At 33.2% G+C, this 14,585-nt stretch overlaps 1 protein-coding gene across 1 annotated transcript in view; it reads left to right on the top strand.

Annotated features, from left to right (window-relative positions):
* Window positions 1-11,538, top strand: part of ACADL (acyl-CoA dehydrogenase long chain) — a 34,905-nt gene extending 23,367 nt beyond the window's left edge. The window contains exons 9-11 of the mRNA XM_012751490.3: window positions 4,051-4,178; window positions 6,278-6,364; window positions 10,002-11,538. Coding sequence (XP_012606944.1) covers window positions 4,051-4,178; window positions 6,278-6,364; window positions 10,002-10,095 — 309 coding nt within the window. The 3' untranslated portion in view covers window positions 10,096-11,538. The remainder of the gene's footprint in view (window positions 1-4,050; window positions 4,179-6,277; window positions 6,365-10,001) is intronic.
* Window positions 11,539-14,585: the final 3,047 nt, after the last annotated feature.

Genomic DNA, 14,585 nt, shown 5'->3' with positions numbered 1-14,585 from the left:
AAGTGATACAACTTTCTCAACTATGGCCAAAGTGGAATCAGTAGCATTTGCTTCTGAAATCTAACCACCACCACTTTCACATCAAAAATGTTTGTTAGAACACTCAGGCCTTTATTCTTATTCTGGATACTATAACAATTGAACCAAACATACATATTTTCTATCCATTTGGAAATCTACATTTCCTGTGTTTATGGACTTCTTATTAGATTACAGGAAAGATAAATATACTACTACTCAGATTGCCTGAATAGCTCAGAAAACACGTGATTATACATTTAACCATGAAGGAAATGGGAAATTGGTCTATACTGTTTTCCCATAGGGGAAATATTCTCTTAAAATATTAATTTATTCTATTTTGATAGCAAAAAGAAAAGAAATAGTTTTAATCCTTCCTTCTCAATGCAAGTGTCATTTTATTGTTGCCTCCTTGCAAAGGTAGTTCACTGAAATTTCAGTAGGTGGCAGTAGCATTCTGCTTCCACAGGTACATTGTTGCTAGCTAGTATTATTGTTTTCCAAATATATATATATGTTCTGAGATTTCTGAGATATTTCTTTTAATCTTCCTGTTTTATCTAAATCAATATCCTTGAATAATATTTCATATTTCAAGCTAGGAATATATTCAGAGAAGATGAATGACCGTTCACACCTACACCTCCTTTATTCAGTTGAAACAGAAGATTTTTAAATGTTACGTCATACTTGGCCAAATGTCATTTTATGAGCGTATCACTATTCAGCTTCCTTTTTCTTTGTTATCCTTACATGTTGGGCCTTTCTAACCATTTAGATACATGTCACAAAATTTAGTTTCCTGTTTATTATAGAGACCTACCATACTGAGGTAGCAATAGTTATGGGATTTTGAAAAAATCTATAGTCTCCAAACTTGATATCAAGTCTCATGGTTTTCCATAGAATAGATAAAACCATAAAATTCAGATGGTAAATAATAATGGCTGTCATTTTTTGACTACTCCTTATGTGCCAGACACTGTGTTAAATGAATTATTTCATTTTCCCACACACACAACTTTATATAAGTATTTTAATTATCCTCATTTTACAGGTAAGAAAGTTAAGGCATAGAGAGGTTAAGTGCCCCAAGTTACACAGATAGAATTCTAACTCCAGAACCTACACTTTTAATCCATACACTATTTTTACTGCCCAGAAGTTAAGAGTAGATGAGCCTTTTTTCTTTTCTTATTTCCTTCACCCAGTGGGCAATGAAGTGAAAATGGAATGTTCTTTTCTAATGAGAGCTCTTGGTTAGTCATTTCCTATGTGGTATGTGTTCTTGCTTCTAAGGGCACAAAGTATTAGAGACAGGAATAAGAGACAACAAAAAAAATAGCACTTCTTCCTTCCATGCATCCAAAACAGGAATATCCAGTTCTTAAGACCTCAAGCGTGGGGTTAATTAGCTGTAAAATTAGGTAGCAAACTTAATTTGTTTTATTTTATATTTAAGTAATAGTATATGATAACATAGCTAAAGTTGTTGTTTAAATGAATACTGGGCTAGATAACCTCTCCAAGGTGTCTTCCAATTCCATAATTCTGTGGTTCTAAGAATTTTGTCATTCAGAATTCTGAAAGAGACTCTATCCAGTCCACTTAGTAACTTCAGAAGAATGTTTTAAAGATGCAATCTGCAGGATTATCTATTAGTGAATATTAATGACTTAGAAACAGTGCTATGAACATATGGATCACTCACAAAATGTGTGGTACAATTATTAGCTGCCATTCATGAAGGAATGATTTCAGAAAGCATGATGTAGTGTCTGCAGTGAAGAGCAAAGACCAAATCTATTTAGTAATAACCAGCTCAACACCAAGGATACATAAATATTTAATCTCTTTATCCCCAGAGAGTAAATTATATACTCTTGGAGACATTTTCTTTCAGACCTCTGGACCTCGCTGAATGCACTGAAGCAAGAATAATGATTCTATCCTTCTCTGAAATTTAACTTAGCTTCTAAAAGCTCCCAGCATTCACCTAGAATAACACTTGTGTGAGAGAATCAGGCTTAGAGATCTTAATTCTCTCATACTGTACATAGTGCATAAATTCTCAAGTATGATTATCATGTCAGGTCAAAATTATCTTGAGACTTATTAGATCCCCCTTGTTTTCCAGATGAAGTATGATAAATAGTGTCATTGGACTAAGCCAGGAGTAGGCTTAGAATTCAGTTTCAGGGATTTTCATGGAATATATACTCATCTATTTTCAATATATGAAAGATTATTTTCCTACTTTTTTCACTTCTTGTGAACTTGAATGTGCAGGGTGGGAATGGGAAAGTTTGTGCTGAATAAAGGGTAGAAGTTTGACCTAATTAAATATATAATAGAAATGGAGATAGAAAAAGTAAAAGAAAGAATGAGAGGGGAAGAAAGTTTTGATGTAATCCAGCTTGTTCAGAATTAGAGGCCAGGATACAGAGATGGAAGGAGTTTGGTGCCTTCCTAATGCTTGGTTTGAGAATAATTAGATGCTAGTTACATTCTCTGTTTCTAGAACAGGGAGACAGTCAGTTTGGTGTTTTGTCAGCATGGTAATTATATTGATATCCTGTGAGGAATCTGCCCCTCAGAACTCCTACTCCACCTAACACATCCTGGTCTTGCCTGGTTCTGGGTCTTATTACACTCCATTGTATTCTTTTCCAGAAATGCTAAGTAACAAAACTGTCCCAACTGCCAGTGACACTGAAGGATTCAGTTTTGTGGTTTGAGAATTGTAATAGCCAACAATAAAAGTAGGCCCAGCAACCTCTGAGGATCTAGCCCTGCAATCCACTTTTGAGAACTCAACTGTGGCTTTGGACTTAGTGCATAAGTGAGATGCACTTAATTTCTAGTTTGAGTTTCACTGCACCACCTTTGTCTTTAATGTCCATATTTATGACTTATATTAGCCACAGTGAAGGAGTGAAGGTCTCATTCATAAATTCTGCAGTAGAATAATCAGAACTCTGTTTCCATGTGAATTTTCACAAAGATAGAGCCAGTTGACCATATCCAGGCCTTGGACCTAAGCAATCTGCTAGAATGGGGTGTACTTTTGGAAGCTACCCAAAGTAGGAAGCCAGTATTTCAAGTCCAAGCCAATTTCCTGAAGGAGGTTAAATAATCAGTGCCAAAGAGAAGAGATGTAAACTCAAAGTTCAGGGTGTGCAAGCCAAGAGTTAGGAATGAAATAGAACTTGATTGAAGTGAGAGCAGTCAGGAATTATTGAGGAAGGTCTAAATGGATGATTTCCAAAAATACTATTAGTTGTCCATAGCCCGCAGGAGGAGGCAAGTATGTAGGTATATTAACCTTGACAATTCCAGACCATTCAGTTTGAGTTAGAGTCTGTGCTAGACAAGCTATTGGGGCCGGGGGAGAATGGGGAGGGGTGCAAGAGGTTGTAGGGTACTCGACTTTGATCTCTTGAGTGCTCTGATTCTATTATTCTCCAATTGCATTCTACACATCTAGATTAAATACTTTACAACATAAAATAATAATGTCTAATAAATATGTATGTGTTTATGAACATATAGAACCCTCTTGTCCCTCCAACTGTTAGAAGCAGAATAGGGAAATATATGTACTTAATTTCAATTTCATTAATAGAGAAAAAAACTTCCAGGATTTAGTCTCTGGAAGAAAATAGGTGTTTTCAACAGCTGTACCTAAAAATCTGTACCACCAGATGGTGCTCACATATTAAAATCATGCTGTTTTTCAAGTAGTTTCCCTTAATTCTCTAGATTTTAAAATATAAAACGAGATATTATTTATGTATCTATTTTTGCACCTTTTATTATAGTACAATTTTCCTTAACATTGAAATATAGTGAGTTTCAAATTTAAGCTGATTTGGGAATATATGCTCTTTTTATGGAGGAAAAACCCAGTAATTTCACTTTTGTTTTGCTCTAAAGATCTTTTATTATATAACTTTTGATACGCTAGGTGAGTCGGAATTTGTACTTCTATCATGCTCATTTTTTTCTTTTATTTCCTTTAAACCCAAGACGGTACAGCATAAACTAGCGGAATTGAAAACACACATATGCGTAACCAGAGCTTTTGTGGACAGCTGTCTCCAGCTGCATACAACGAAACGTCTGGACTCTCCCACTGCTTCCATGGCAAAATATTGGTATGCGTGCTGCAGTAATTAAAATGTGGGTGTTTGCTCAAACTGTTATGAAATGCTGCCAATTCTACCTTCAGCCTTGAGGGTCTTAAAGGAAGAGGCTGTGTAAATGAAAAATAAAAGTAAGACTCAACTTAAAAAAAAATGCTGAGAAGTCCCATTAAGCCTATTTATAATGTGCTAAAAATTATTCAATTGGTATTTAATTCTTAACTTGCTATTAAAAATCAAATATTAAGATTAGGATAATTAAAAGTAATTAAGTAGTATGGCTGATTAGTTTATTCAAGTAATGATTTAATTTTAAACTGTCCAAAAAGTGGTAGCATAATGAGGTTGGAAGAAAACAGTAGTAAAACTTAGGAGTCTTGAGATAGAGTCCCAATTCTTTCATTAAATAGCTATAATTAAGCTTAATTCTCTCTGGGAAAACTTTTTGTTATCTGTGAAATGACTAGGTTGTACAGGATTTTTCTATGTAAGGTGTTTTCCAGATCTAAGAAAAAATTCTTGAAGAATTTACTGTCCCATGAAAAGCTGCACATGCTCTATTATGTGAAAGTAAAAGAAATGTTCTATTACGTTTAGAAAAAGTTTCATTTGAATTAAAGATAATTAGCAATGGTATTAAAGATGAGTTAATTGAAAAAAGACCCCTATAAGACCCCTTTTGTATATTTTAAGACTTGAAAACATACAGTCTAAATCAGATTCTGGAAGTGGATTTGGTTTCTTCTTTTTAAAACAAACATTCTCACATCTCATTAGCCCAAAACTAACCTAGAAAAAATTCCTGTCATTATTCATTAACTTGTGTTCAGTTCCTTTTGTAAGTAGAAGAGGGGAAATATTTGGTGCTTTATGTAATGATTACCATAATAATAAAATGCCCAGGTTGAAAAGTAATGTTGAATTATTGAGAACTTGTACTTTTGGGGGAGAATTTTTATATTTACATTTATGAGTTCTTTCGACTATGGTGAAAAAGTATAGAAAAATTTTAGGTATTTTCAGAAAAAAAAGGAGTTTGGATAGCTATTGACCTCATTGTTCTTTGAAAACATAAGGTTTATAGACATACTTGTATGTTTCATTGAAGCAGAGGAAGCAGCTAGGTATAACCCAGTAAATATTTCATTAAATACTTGCCAAATACAAAAAACAAAACAAAGCAAAAAAACCCCATCAAATTCCAAATATTATTGCCCCCAGAGTCTTGTCTGATAATATCAATTATTATATTGTTAATATATTTCTTAGGAACATCCTTACCTGTCCTATGGTTTGAATTAAAAATTATTTTAAATAGAAAAATGTGTCTATGTTACCTTTGCTTTATGTTTCCTACAACTGAAAAATAAGCAGAATAGAATTTTGAACTAACTTATATTTTTATGTTAAGGTGAATAAAGTCCAGACCAGTTAGAATTGTAATACAATCAGAAAAGAATTTTTCTCAAGTATTTCACATATTTATATACACACATACACATTTCAGAAGTAATTATCCCCAAATATTTTTGTTATAAGTTTCCTATATATGATGGCATGTACTTTAATAGTCTACCCTCTTAGGTTTTACTTTCACCTTCAATTTATTTCTGAAAAGTCAGATCCCTAAAATAAATGTTTTTATGCTGAATTTCAGAACTGTGATCTTCAGGTAGAATGTTACATCATTGGAGAAATGAGACATGTTACAAAGGCAAAAACTAGAGGGCTAAATAATTTGGCTCATCTAGAAAATCCAAATAAAGACCAAATTCAAGTCTTTACTATATCCTTTTCAAGCCTAAAATTGCCAAAACCTAATAGTCTGAGTTTTCTACCTTTTGTTTATAGCCCTACCAGAAACATAGCCAGAAATATAATTGATAAAGAAGATATTCTTTATGTGAAAATATTCAATATGTGAAAATTCTCTTGAAATTATTTCATATGTAATTTTTTTCATCTTCTCTGGTTGGCTAATATGCTATTTTAATTGCTTGTTAAATGTGTACATGTAAATAATCATAAATTTTATAGTTTCCTGATTGTGAAACACCTTATGGAAATCCATTTTAAATGTTCCTTTTCTACTTTTTGTTTTGGTCATGTAGGGCATCTGACTTACAAAACAGCGTAGCTTATGACTGCGTGCAGCTCCATGGAGGTTGGGGATATATGTGGGAGTACCCAATTGCAAAGTGAGTATGGTGGTTCTGTTACACTTTTCTTAACGATGTGAAGAAAAAAGAAAATTTCTTTACTTTATACATCAAATATAGAGGGAAAGAAGGTGTGAAATCTTTCCAGTTTTCAACTGACAACAGAGTCTGTTCAAGCAAAAAGAAGCATCTTTATTGTATTTATTCACCACTAGAATTTTATCATTTTTAAAGGAAGTAAAGAGGCTGGGCACAATGGCTCATGCTTATAATCCTGGTACTTTGGGAGACCAAGGTGGGAGGATAGCTTGAGGCCAAAAGTTCAAGATCAGCCTGAGCAACATAGAAAGACCTTGTCTTAACAAAAAATTTTTAAAAATAGGTAGCTTGAAATATTTTCTCCCATTCTGTGGGTTGCCTCTTTACTTTGTTGATAATTTCCTTTGCTGTGGGAATATGGACATTTTAACAACATTGATTCTTTCAAACCATGAGCATAGAATATCTTCCCGTTTTTTTGTTTCCTCTTCAATTTCGTTCATCAATGTTTTATAGTTTTCATTGTAGAAATCTTTCATTCCTTTAATTAATTTTATTCCTAAGTACATTCTTTATTTGTAGCTCTTATAAATAGGATTACTTTCTTGGTTTCTTTTTCAGATTGTATGTTATTGTCATATAGAAAATGTTACTGATTTTTGTATGTGGATTTTGTATCCTACAAATTTACTGAATTTGTTTATCAGTTCTAATAGTTTTTTGGTGGAATCTTTAGGTTTCTCTAAGTGTAAGATCATATGTCTACAAACAACAATAATTTGACTTCTTCCTTTCCAATTTGAATACCCTTTATTTCTTTCTCTTGTCTGATTGCTCCAGCTAGAACTTCCAGTGCTATGTTGAATAACAGTGGTGAAATCAGGTATCCTTGCCTTGTTCCAGATCTTAGAGGAAAGGCTTTCAATTTTCCCCATTTAGTATGATACTTTCTGTGGGTGTGTCATATATGGCTTTTATTGTAATGAGGTATGTTCCTTCTATACACAAATAGATTTTTTATTTCCTTCAAATTAGAAGAAATTAAGTACACCTCTTTTTATTGTATTACATATAATCTTATCAGTTTGACTCAGTGCTAATTTGTAAATAGTGTCCTCTTCCATATTTCTTCTTTCCCTCTTCCCATAGTCTTTTGCCTCAGTAATCTCTCCATTGCATTTATCCTTATTACCCAAGAAAGTATATGTTTCCTTTTATTTAATAAGCAATATTTTCTGTTTATAAAATTTTCCCAAGGAAATTTTTGATTCATATAGAAAAGTCTTATTTAGTTCTGAATCTGAAAATAAGAATCTTATGGACTTCTAAAAATTTTTTCTAATTTTTATTTTAATATAGAATATCTAAAGGGAAACATTATCAAACCCATATTCGAACTGGCAGCCTTTCAAATTTATCATTTTGGCAAGCATAATTGAAAACAATTGATATGGTTATAGTCCTTAATGAGGAAAATAAACATTTTTAAAAATTGCATTAAGAACAGAAGCTATGTAATGACTCAATGTTTGTATAGTTTAGTTCAGGTTCTAAGACATATTAGATTAAAAGGAGGCCACCAGATGGTTTAAGATTAGAATGTGGAGTAAGCCTTGGTCTCTGTTTCTTCAGAGTCAATTCCTTCAGGTCAGTAGCAAGCAAAAATTGTAGCTTGGTGGCTTATTTGAAATCCCTGGTTTCTGTTTGAGAGACTTATATTCCATTCAAGGAATAATAATCAGTCTTCTTGGCCAGCTTTTTAGTTCAAATATTGTATGACTGTTTAGATTGCCATTTTCTCTCCCCGTATATTACCTAATCCCAATATCTCCTAATATCAAAAAAGCCAGTTAGACACATTAAGAAATATGTGGATGTAATGTGCAGACTTCAATTTGATAGAAAAAATCATTCTTTTTGTTTCTTATATCTCCCAGATTAAGCTACATTATTTGTTTATATTTCTGTTACCAAGTCTTGGTTTTACACATAAAAAAGGTGCTTTTCTTTTTTTGCTTTTTTTTGTTTTTTTTGCTTTTTTTTTGTTTTTTGTTTTTGTCCTTTTTAAATAACTGGTCTTCAACATGTGCATTTATTTCAGTCTTATTACAGGCTTGGGCCTGTGAGAAGTGAGGTTTAACCTTTGCCATTTGAAGATTTCTTTCTCTCGCTGGGAAGGCCAGACTGAGATAGAGAGCTTCATTGCAGTGTGGTTAAACATTTCTGCTGCTGCCCTTCTCGGTTAATTTTAGTTGATGGCTAAATTTAATTAGTAACTTATAAAAGGTCTACTGATCTGTCATTACCTACTCCACTGGAACTTCTTTAATGTGAAAAAAAAATGCCCAACTCAGTCTAAAAATGTTTAAAAATTTGCAGTTACTGTAGCTGGCTGAAATAGTAGGTAGGTCCTTGAAATGTAGGTGCTGGATTTTGTGGGGAACAACAGAATCTGTTCAGAAAAAAGTACATTTCAAAACATAAATGTCTCTAGCTTTTAAAACTTTTATCAGAAAGTACTGAGATTCTAAATATCCTTTGTAATACAGTAAATCAAATCATTAAATATTTACTGAGTGCCCACATGTTTGCAAGGAACTCTGATGAATATGGAGAAGAATAAGTCCAGAATTGGTCATGTTCTTAGAGACCTGGCACATTTAATTTGTCTTAAACATTAAATTTTTTAAAAATCCATATTTTATACTTGAAAAAAAAAAAAGCCTTTGAATTTTGTCTACTAAGAAAGTCCAAAGCTCAATAACTAGCCCTGAATGCTTGGGCCATCAAAAGTGCTGTGATACAATAAAAAAGATACTTGCCAAAGAAGCAGAATACCTCATCCTCATTCCAGTCTGCCAATTATCTGTTAGTGACTATTACCTAGTAAATGTATTAACTTCTCTGAATCTCAGTTTCTTTACCTGCTAAACAATAATAATATTTATTCCCCTGATCTCAGAGCTGAGAGGATAAAATGAGATGAGAAAGGATAAAAACAACTATATAGTGGCATGTTTGCTGTCATGGTTATCAAAAGTGAATCCCTGATATTTTTTGTGGGTTTTTTGTGGCAATGGACTCAGCCACTTAGTATTGTAACCCTGTACATCACTGGAATGACTTTTAACTATTTCTAAAAAGCATTCTTTAAATTTCTGTAAATAATATTTTCTAAAGCATTAATTTATACTCTTGGTGATGGTAGAGGTGGCGGGATCTAAGGGAATGCTGGAAAGTATGTAAATTGTTTTCTCTTTTGTTTTCTGGATGTAAGCATTTTTAGATAACATTAAAGAAATAAGAAACTAAGACATTCCATGCATTTCTAAATTATATGTGTTGAATTTTATAAAATTAAATTAGATGAAACATACTTATAAATGTTAATTTGACTTTGTAATCTCTTTAAGCAAATTAAAACAAAGCTATACTTATTATCAATATCTTAACAGAATATTTACAATTAGACCAATCTAGGATGAATGTCATACTGGAAAATGAGTAATTTATGAAGTATTTGTATTGTTTAGATTTCATTAAATAAATGCTTTAATTAATAGTTACCTGGTGAGACAAAATTTACTATTTCTAATATCTTTTATTTATTCATTCAATCATCTTCTGATTTATCCAGAGCTTATGTGGATGCCCGAGTTCAGCCAATCTATGGTGGTACCAATGAAATAATGAAGGAGCTGATTGCAAGAGAGATCGTCCGTGACAAGTAGACATCTGCCCACATCCTGGAATCCTATTACAGTTAATCTGGTTTTAAATCTACTCAAGATAAAACATAACCTGCAAAGAGGGGAAACGCTAAACATGTTTTTATATACTGTCTCTGTAAAGAAAGAAATCAAATATAAGATTGACACAGTGGAAGGAGAAACCTTTGAATCCAAAGATTCTAAAATTCTCCAATACAAGATTTAATTTTGTATAAAATTAAAAGGGCGAAATTTTTCTGAATCTACATGCCTTAGTGTTTCATGTATCTCTAAAATTCTAAAAAGAATAAATTGCTTAAATCTTTAAAATTGTGGCAGAAATAATTTTATGTTATACTAGAAGAACATTAATAAGATTAACTTTTAAAGGGAAAAATAAATAGAATGTAAAGTCATGTCAGCTACCTTTTGTTCCAAATTCCCTATAAGGTGGTTTTTACCACTCTGCCCCAGCCCCCTGTTTTTAAGCAGCGAAACCCTTTCTTCAAACAAAAGCTTGTGCAGAACATGTGTGTGAAATGCTGTTAAATGAGGGGCTGCTCTGAGTTGAAGCAGGAAACCTTCCTACCCTATTGCATCAAAACCCCTAGGACTCAACTAAGCATTTGCCTAATCCCAACCAGAGGATGTCCTTGGTTCTCTCAACAAATGACAGCTAGGCTTTGACAGATTTCCATTCCAGTTTCATTTATTAGGAGAACACAGAATTATCTGTCATTTTTAATTTCAAGATCCTGATATATTTTGTAACTATAAAGCACATAAAAGTAAAGTAGCTTTTATTTTGCAACAGTGTAATATATTTATTCATTTAACAAATACTTTGGGCCTGGCCAGGTGGCTCACCCCTGTAATCCTAGCACTCTGGGAGGCCAAGGTGGGCAGATCATTTGAGCTCAGGAGATAGAGATCAGCCTGAGCAAGAGTGATACCCCGTCTCTACTATAAATAGAAAGAAATTATTTGGCTACCTAAATATATATAGAAAAAAATTAGCCGGGCATGGTGGTGCATGCCTGTAGTCCCAGCTACTTGGGAGGCTGAGGCAGAAGGATTGCTTGAGCCCAGGAGTGTGAGGTTGCTGTGAGCTAGGCTGATGCCCTGGCACTCTAACCCAGGCAACAGAGTGGGACTCTGTCTCAAAAAATAATAATAATAAAATAAAAAATAATAACAAAATAATTTGTGTCTTCTGTAAACCAGGCTGTTAAAAATACAATGAAAGCAAACAAAATTGGCAAGGTCACTGCTAATAAATAAGTGAATAAACAAATAAGTAGTAATAAATAAGGTAAGAAGTAAATAAGTAAACAAGATAAGTTCAAATCATAAGTGCAATAAAAGAAATAACGTAAGCATTCAAAATTAGAAAGTGAAGAAATGACATTTGATTTGAGACTTAAAAGTAATTATAAAGAATAAACTGCTAATTTGTAACTATCATTTCAGTACTTGTTTTTCTTTGTATATAGTAGTGAGACAGTGAATAAAGTAGCTTTAAAATGGAAGTAGATATATTCTCATTCAACTTAAAAAACTTAAACATTTTATTTGGTATTGTTGATATTAAACAGTTTTTTAAAAAATACAATCATTACAACTGGACAGAGGAGAGAGAAGGGAAAGTATTTTTATACCATTCTTTCCCAGAATTACACAGCTTTGATTTTCTCTTCTGTGGTTGTCAGCTTAAGTTCTTTCTCATATGCATTAAATAACTATGCAAAGTAAATTCTTACTAGATATTATTGTATTTGCAGCTTTCATCTCCCTTCTACTACTGGGAAGTGACATCCACAACCCCTCTTCTCCCAACACAGTCCCTTTCCCTTCCAACCCAATCTTGAGGGAAGCTAGATTTTAGGAATAAAACATCTGGGGGATAAAAAGTAAATTAGCACAGTAAGAAAAGCCTACTATGTAGAGGTGGACAGACATGAATTTAAAAGATGACTCTGCCATTTAGGAGCCACTGAAGGAAACTTGGGCAAGTTGCTTAACTTCTCAGGATTCTTTCTGGTGCAAATGATAAAAGAAACTCAATTCAAACCATCCTAAGCAACAATTTGAATGCATTGACTTAAAAGGATTGTGGACTAGCTCATTACAGTGTGAAGAACTGTAAGAAGTAGGGGTCTCAAGGGCTCGATTCTGGGACTTAGAACTGCCCGCATTTATGCTATACCCATTTATTTGTACTTTCCTTTGCAAAGTGGCCTAGTGAACACTGTAGAAGAAGTTCATTGTGAATCCTGTAAAAATGACCTTGGGCTGCTTCGGGCCTGCATACTTCAGCACAATGTCATTATAAGGTAGAGGAGAAATGCACTTTGATTGACATTCCCATCAGTAATACTTGGACTGGGGGAAGCAGTCCCTGAAGCTCAGTATGGTATTAACCAAAAGAAAAAACAGAAAAGTCTACTGGGCAGACCTAAATCTATCGCTATCTTTTTCTCTCCCTCTCTCCCTTCCTCCTCCCCCTCCCCCCCAAAATGCTGACAGTCCTCTAGAGCTAGAAATAAATTCTAGTAATTTTTATACAGCAGAAAGTGAAACTATTTCTAAGGTAGGATATTCTCTTGTGGTGATCTCTGGGATGTTTTCTATCTCTTCTAAACCAGAAGTTTTCTTTATCTTATATCAGCTTCAGTCTTGTTTCATACCCGTATCATGGGCTTAAAGCTGAAAGCAAAAAATTCAGAGTGTGCTTCTTAACCTTTCATTTGGTTTTCATTTCTTAAACAGCTAATCTTTGTGTTTTGCTTGTGTGGCTTTGATTGTTGTCCCCTAGGGAAGGAACTTATCATCTGTATCACATGTAGTGCTGAGTGCTCAAGAAATGATAAATAATAATAATGCTCAAAAGAACAGACTGGACCAACACAGCGAGAAAGCAACACTGTGTAAATATTAATGAGAATTTAACAGCCTGAGCAATTTTGGTTTTTGGCAGAGATTTTTAGGATCATAATTTTGCTTTAAAATTATTCTTGCCCTTTATTTATTTGATGGTATCATTGAAAACTGTTTTGATTTGCTATTTTAAAATCTAACTCTGCAAATCTGTACTAATCTGGTAATTTTAGTAGTTTATTGCTCAAAGTGTAAGATTTCTAGGAGACTGTTTTCTTCATGTCAGTATTAATTTTGGCACACACAGCATTAATTTATTTAGAGTCACTAGAAAGATTTGACATTGAGATTGAGATCAACTGTAGGCCTGTGTCTATTGGTTTAAAATAAACATTGAAAAGAAGTTCTATTATATTTTTAAAAATCTCATTTTCAAGAAAAACGTATAGAAAACTTCAAACATACTAACAAATAGAGTACTATATGATGAACCTCTAGCTTCAACATTTACTAATCAATCTCCCCCACTTTTTTCCTCATGTACAAAGCAAATTCAGGCTTAATGCTACTTCACACACAAATATATCTCAGAATCTGTATCTAACTGATGAAGTTTTTTTTTACATAGCCACAAGGTCATTATGATACTTTAAAAACTTAAATTTCACATATAATTCCAAGTTCACATTAAATTTTCCTTGATTGTATCAAAAATGCCTTTTGTATTAATAGTTTGTTCAAATCAGGATCTAAACAAGGTCCAAAAATTGTGTTTGGTTGTATTGTCTCATGTCTTTTTATTTTATAACAGTCCTTCCTTTTCCCTTCTCTTTACAAATTTTATGTTTAAAATTACCATACAACATTTTTGCCCTTCTTGGTATACATATATACAGTAAAATTACCTTTTTTGGTTCTCTGGATTTTAGCATGTATAGATTCATGCAACCACCACCACAAGTAGGATACAGAAGATTTTCATCACCCCAAAAACTGCCTCATGCCCTTCATAGTCAAATCCACTCCACACCTGTAACTCCTGGCACTCACTGATCTAATCTCTCATTTTGAGATGGTCATATAAACAGAATCATATAGTATTTAAACTTTTGAGAATGATTTCTTTCTCTTAGCAAAATACATTTAAAATCCATCCATGTTGCATGAGTCAATAGATTGTTCTTTTTTAGTGCTAAGTAGTATTCCACTGTATGAATTGTACCACAGTTTGTTTATTCATTCACCTGCTTAAAGACATCTTGATTAAGGTTAAATCTTAACATCTTGCTAAGGTTAAATACCCAGGAGAGGAGTTGCTAAGTCAGATGGTAAGTGTATGTTTAACTTTAAAAGAAACTGCCAACCTGTTTTTCCAGGGTGCCTATACCATTTTGCCTTCCTACCAGCTAAGAGTTGCAATTGCTCTGAATCTTCTCCAGCACTTTTATTTTTTATTTTTGCCATTTTGATAGGTATGTAGTGATATGGCATCATGGCTTTAATTTGAAATTCCTTGATGTCTAATGATGTGGAACAGCATTTCATGTGCTTATTTGCCTTCTGTGTATTTTTTTTTTTTTTGGTGAATTATCTATTCAGGCCTTTTGCCCATTTTTTATTTGGGTTGCTTGCTT

This window comes from Microcebus murinus, chromosome 8, assembly GCF_040939455.1.
Source record: "Microcebus murinus isolate Inina chromosome 8, M.murinus_Inina_mat1.0, whole genome shotgun sequence".
NCBI lineage: Eukaryota > Metazoa > Chordata > Mammalia > Primates > Cheirogaleidae > Microcebus > Microcebus murinus.
This window is presented reverse-complemented; position numbering and strand designations above follow the sequence as displayed.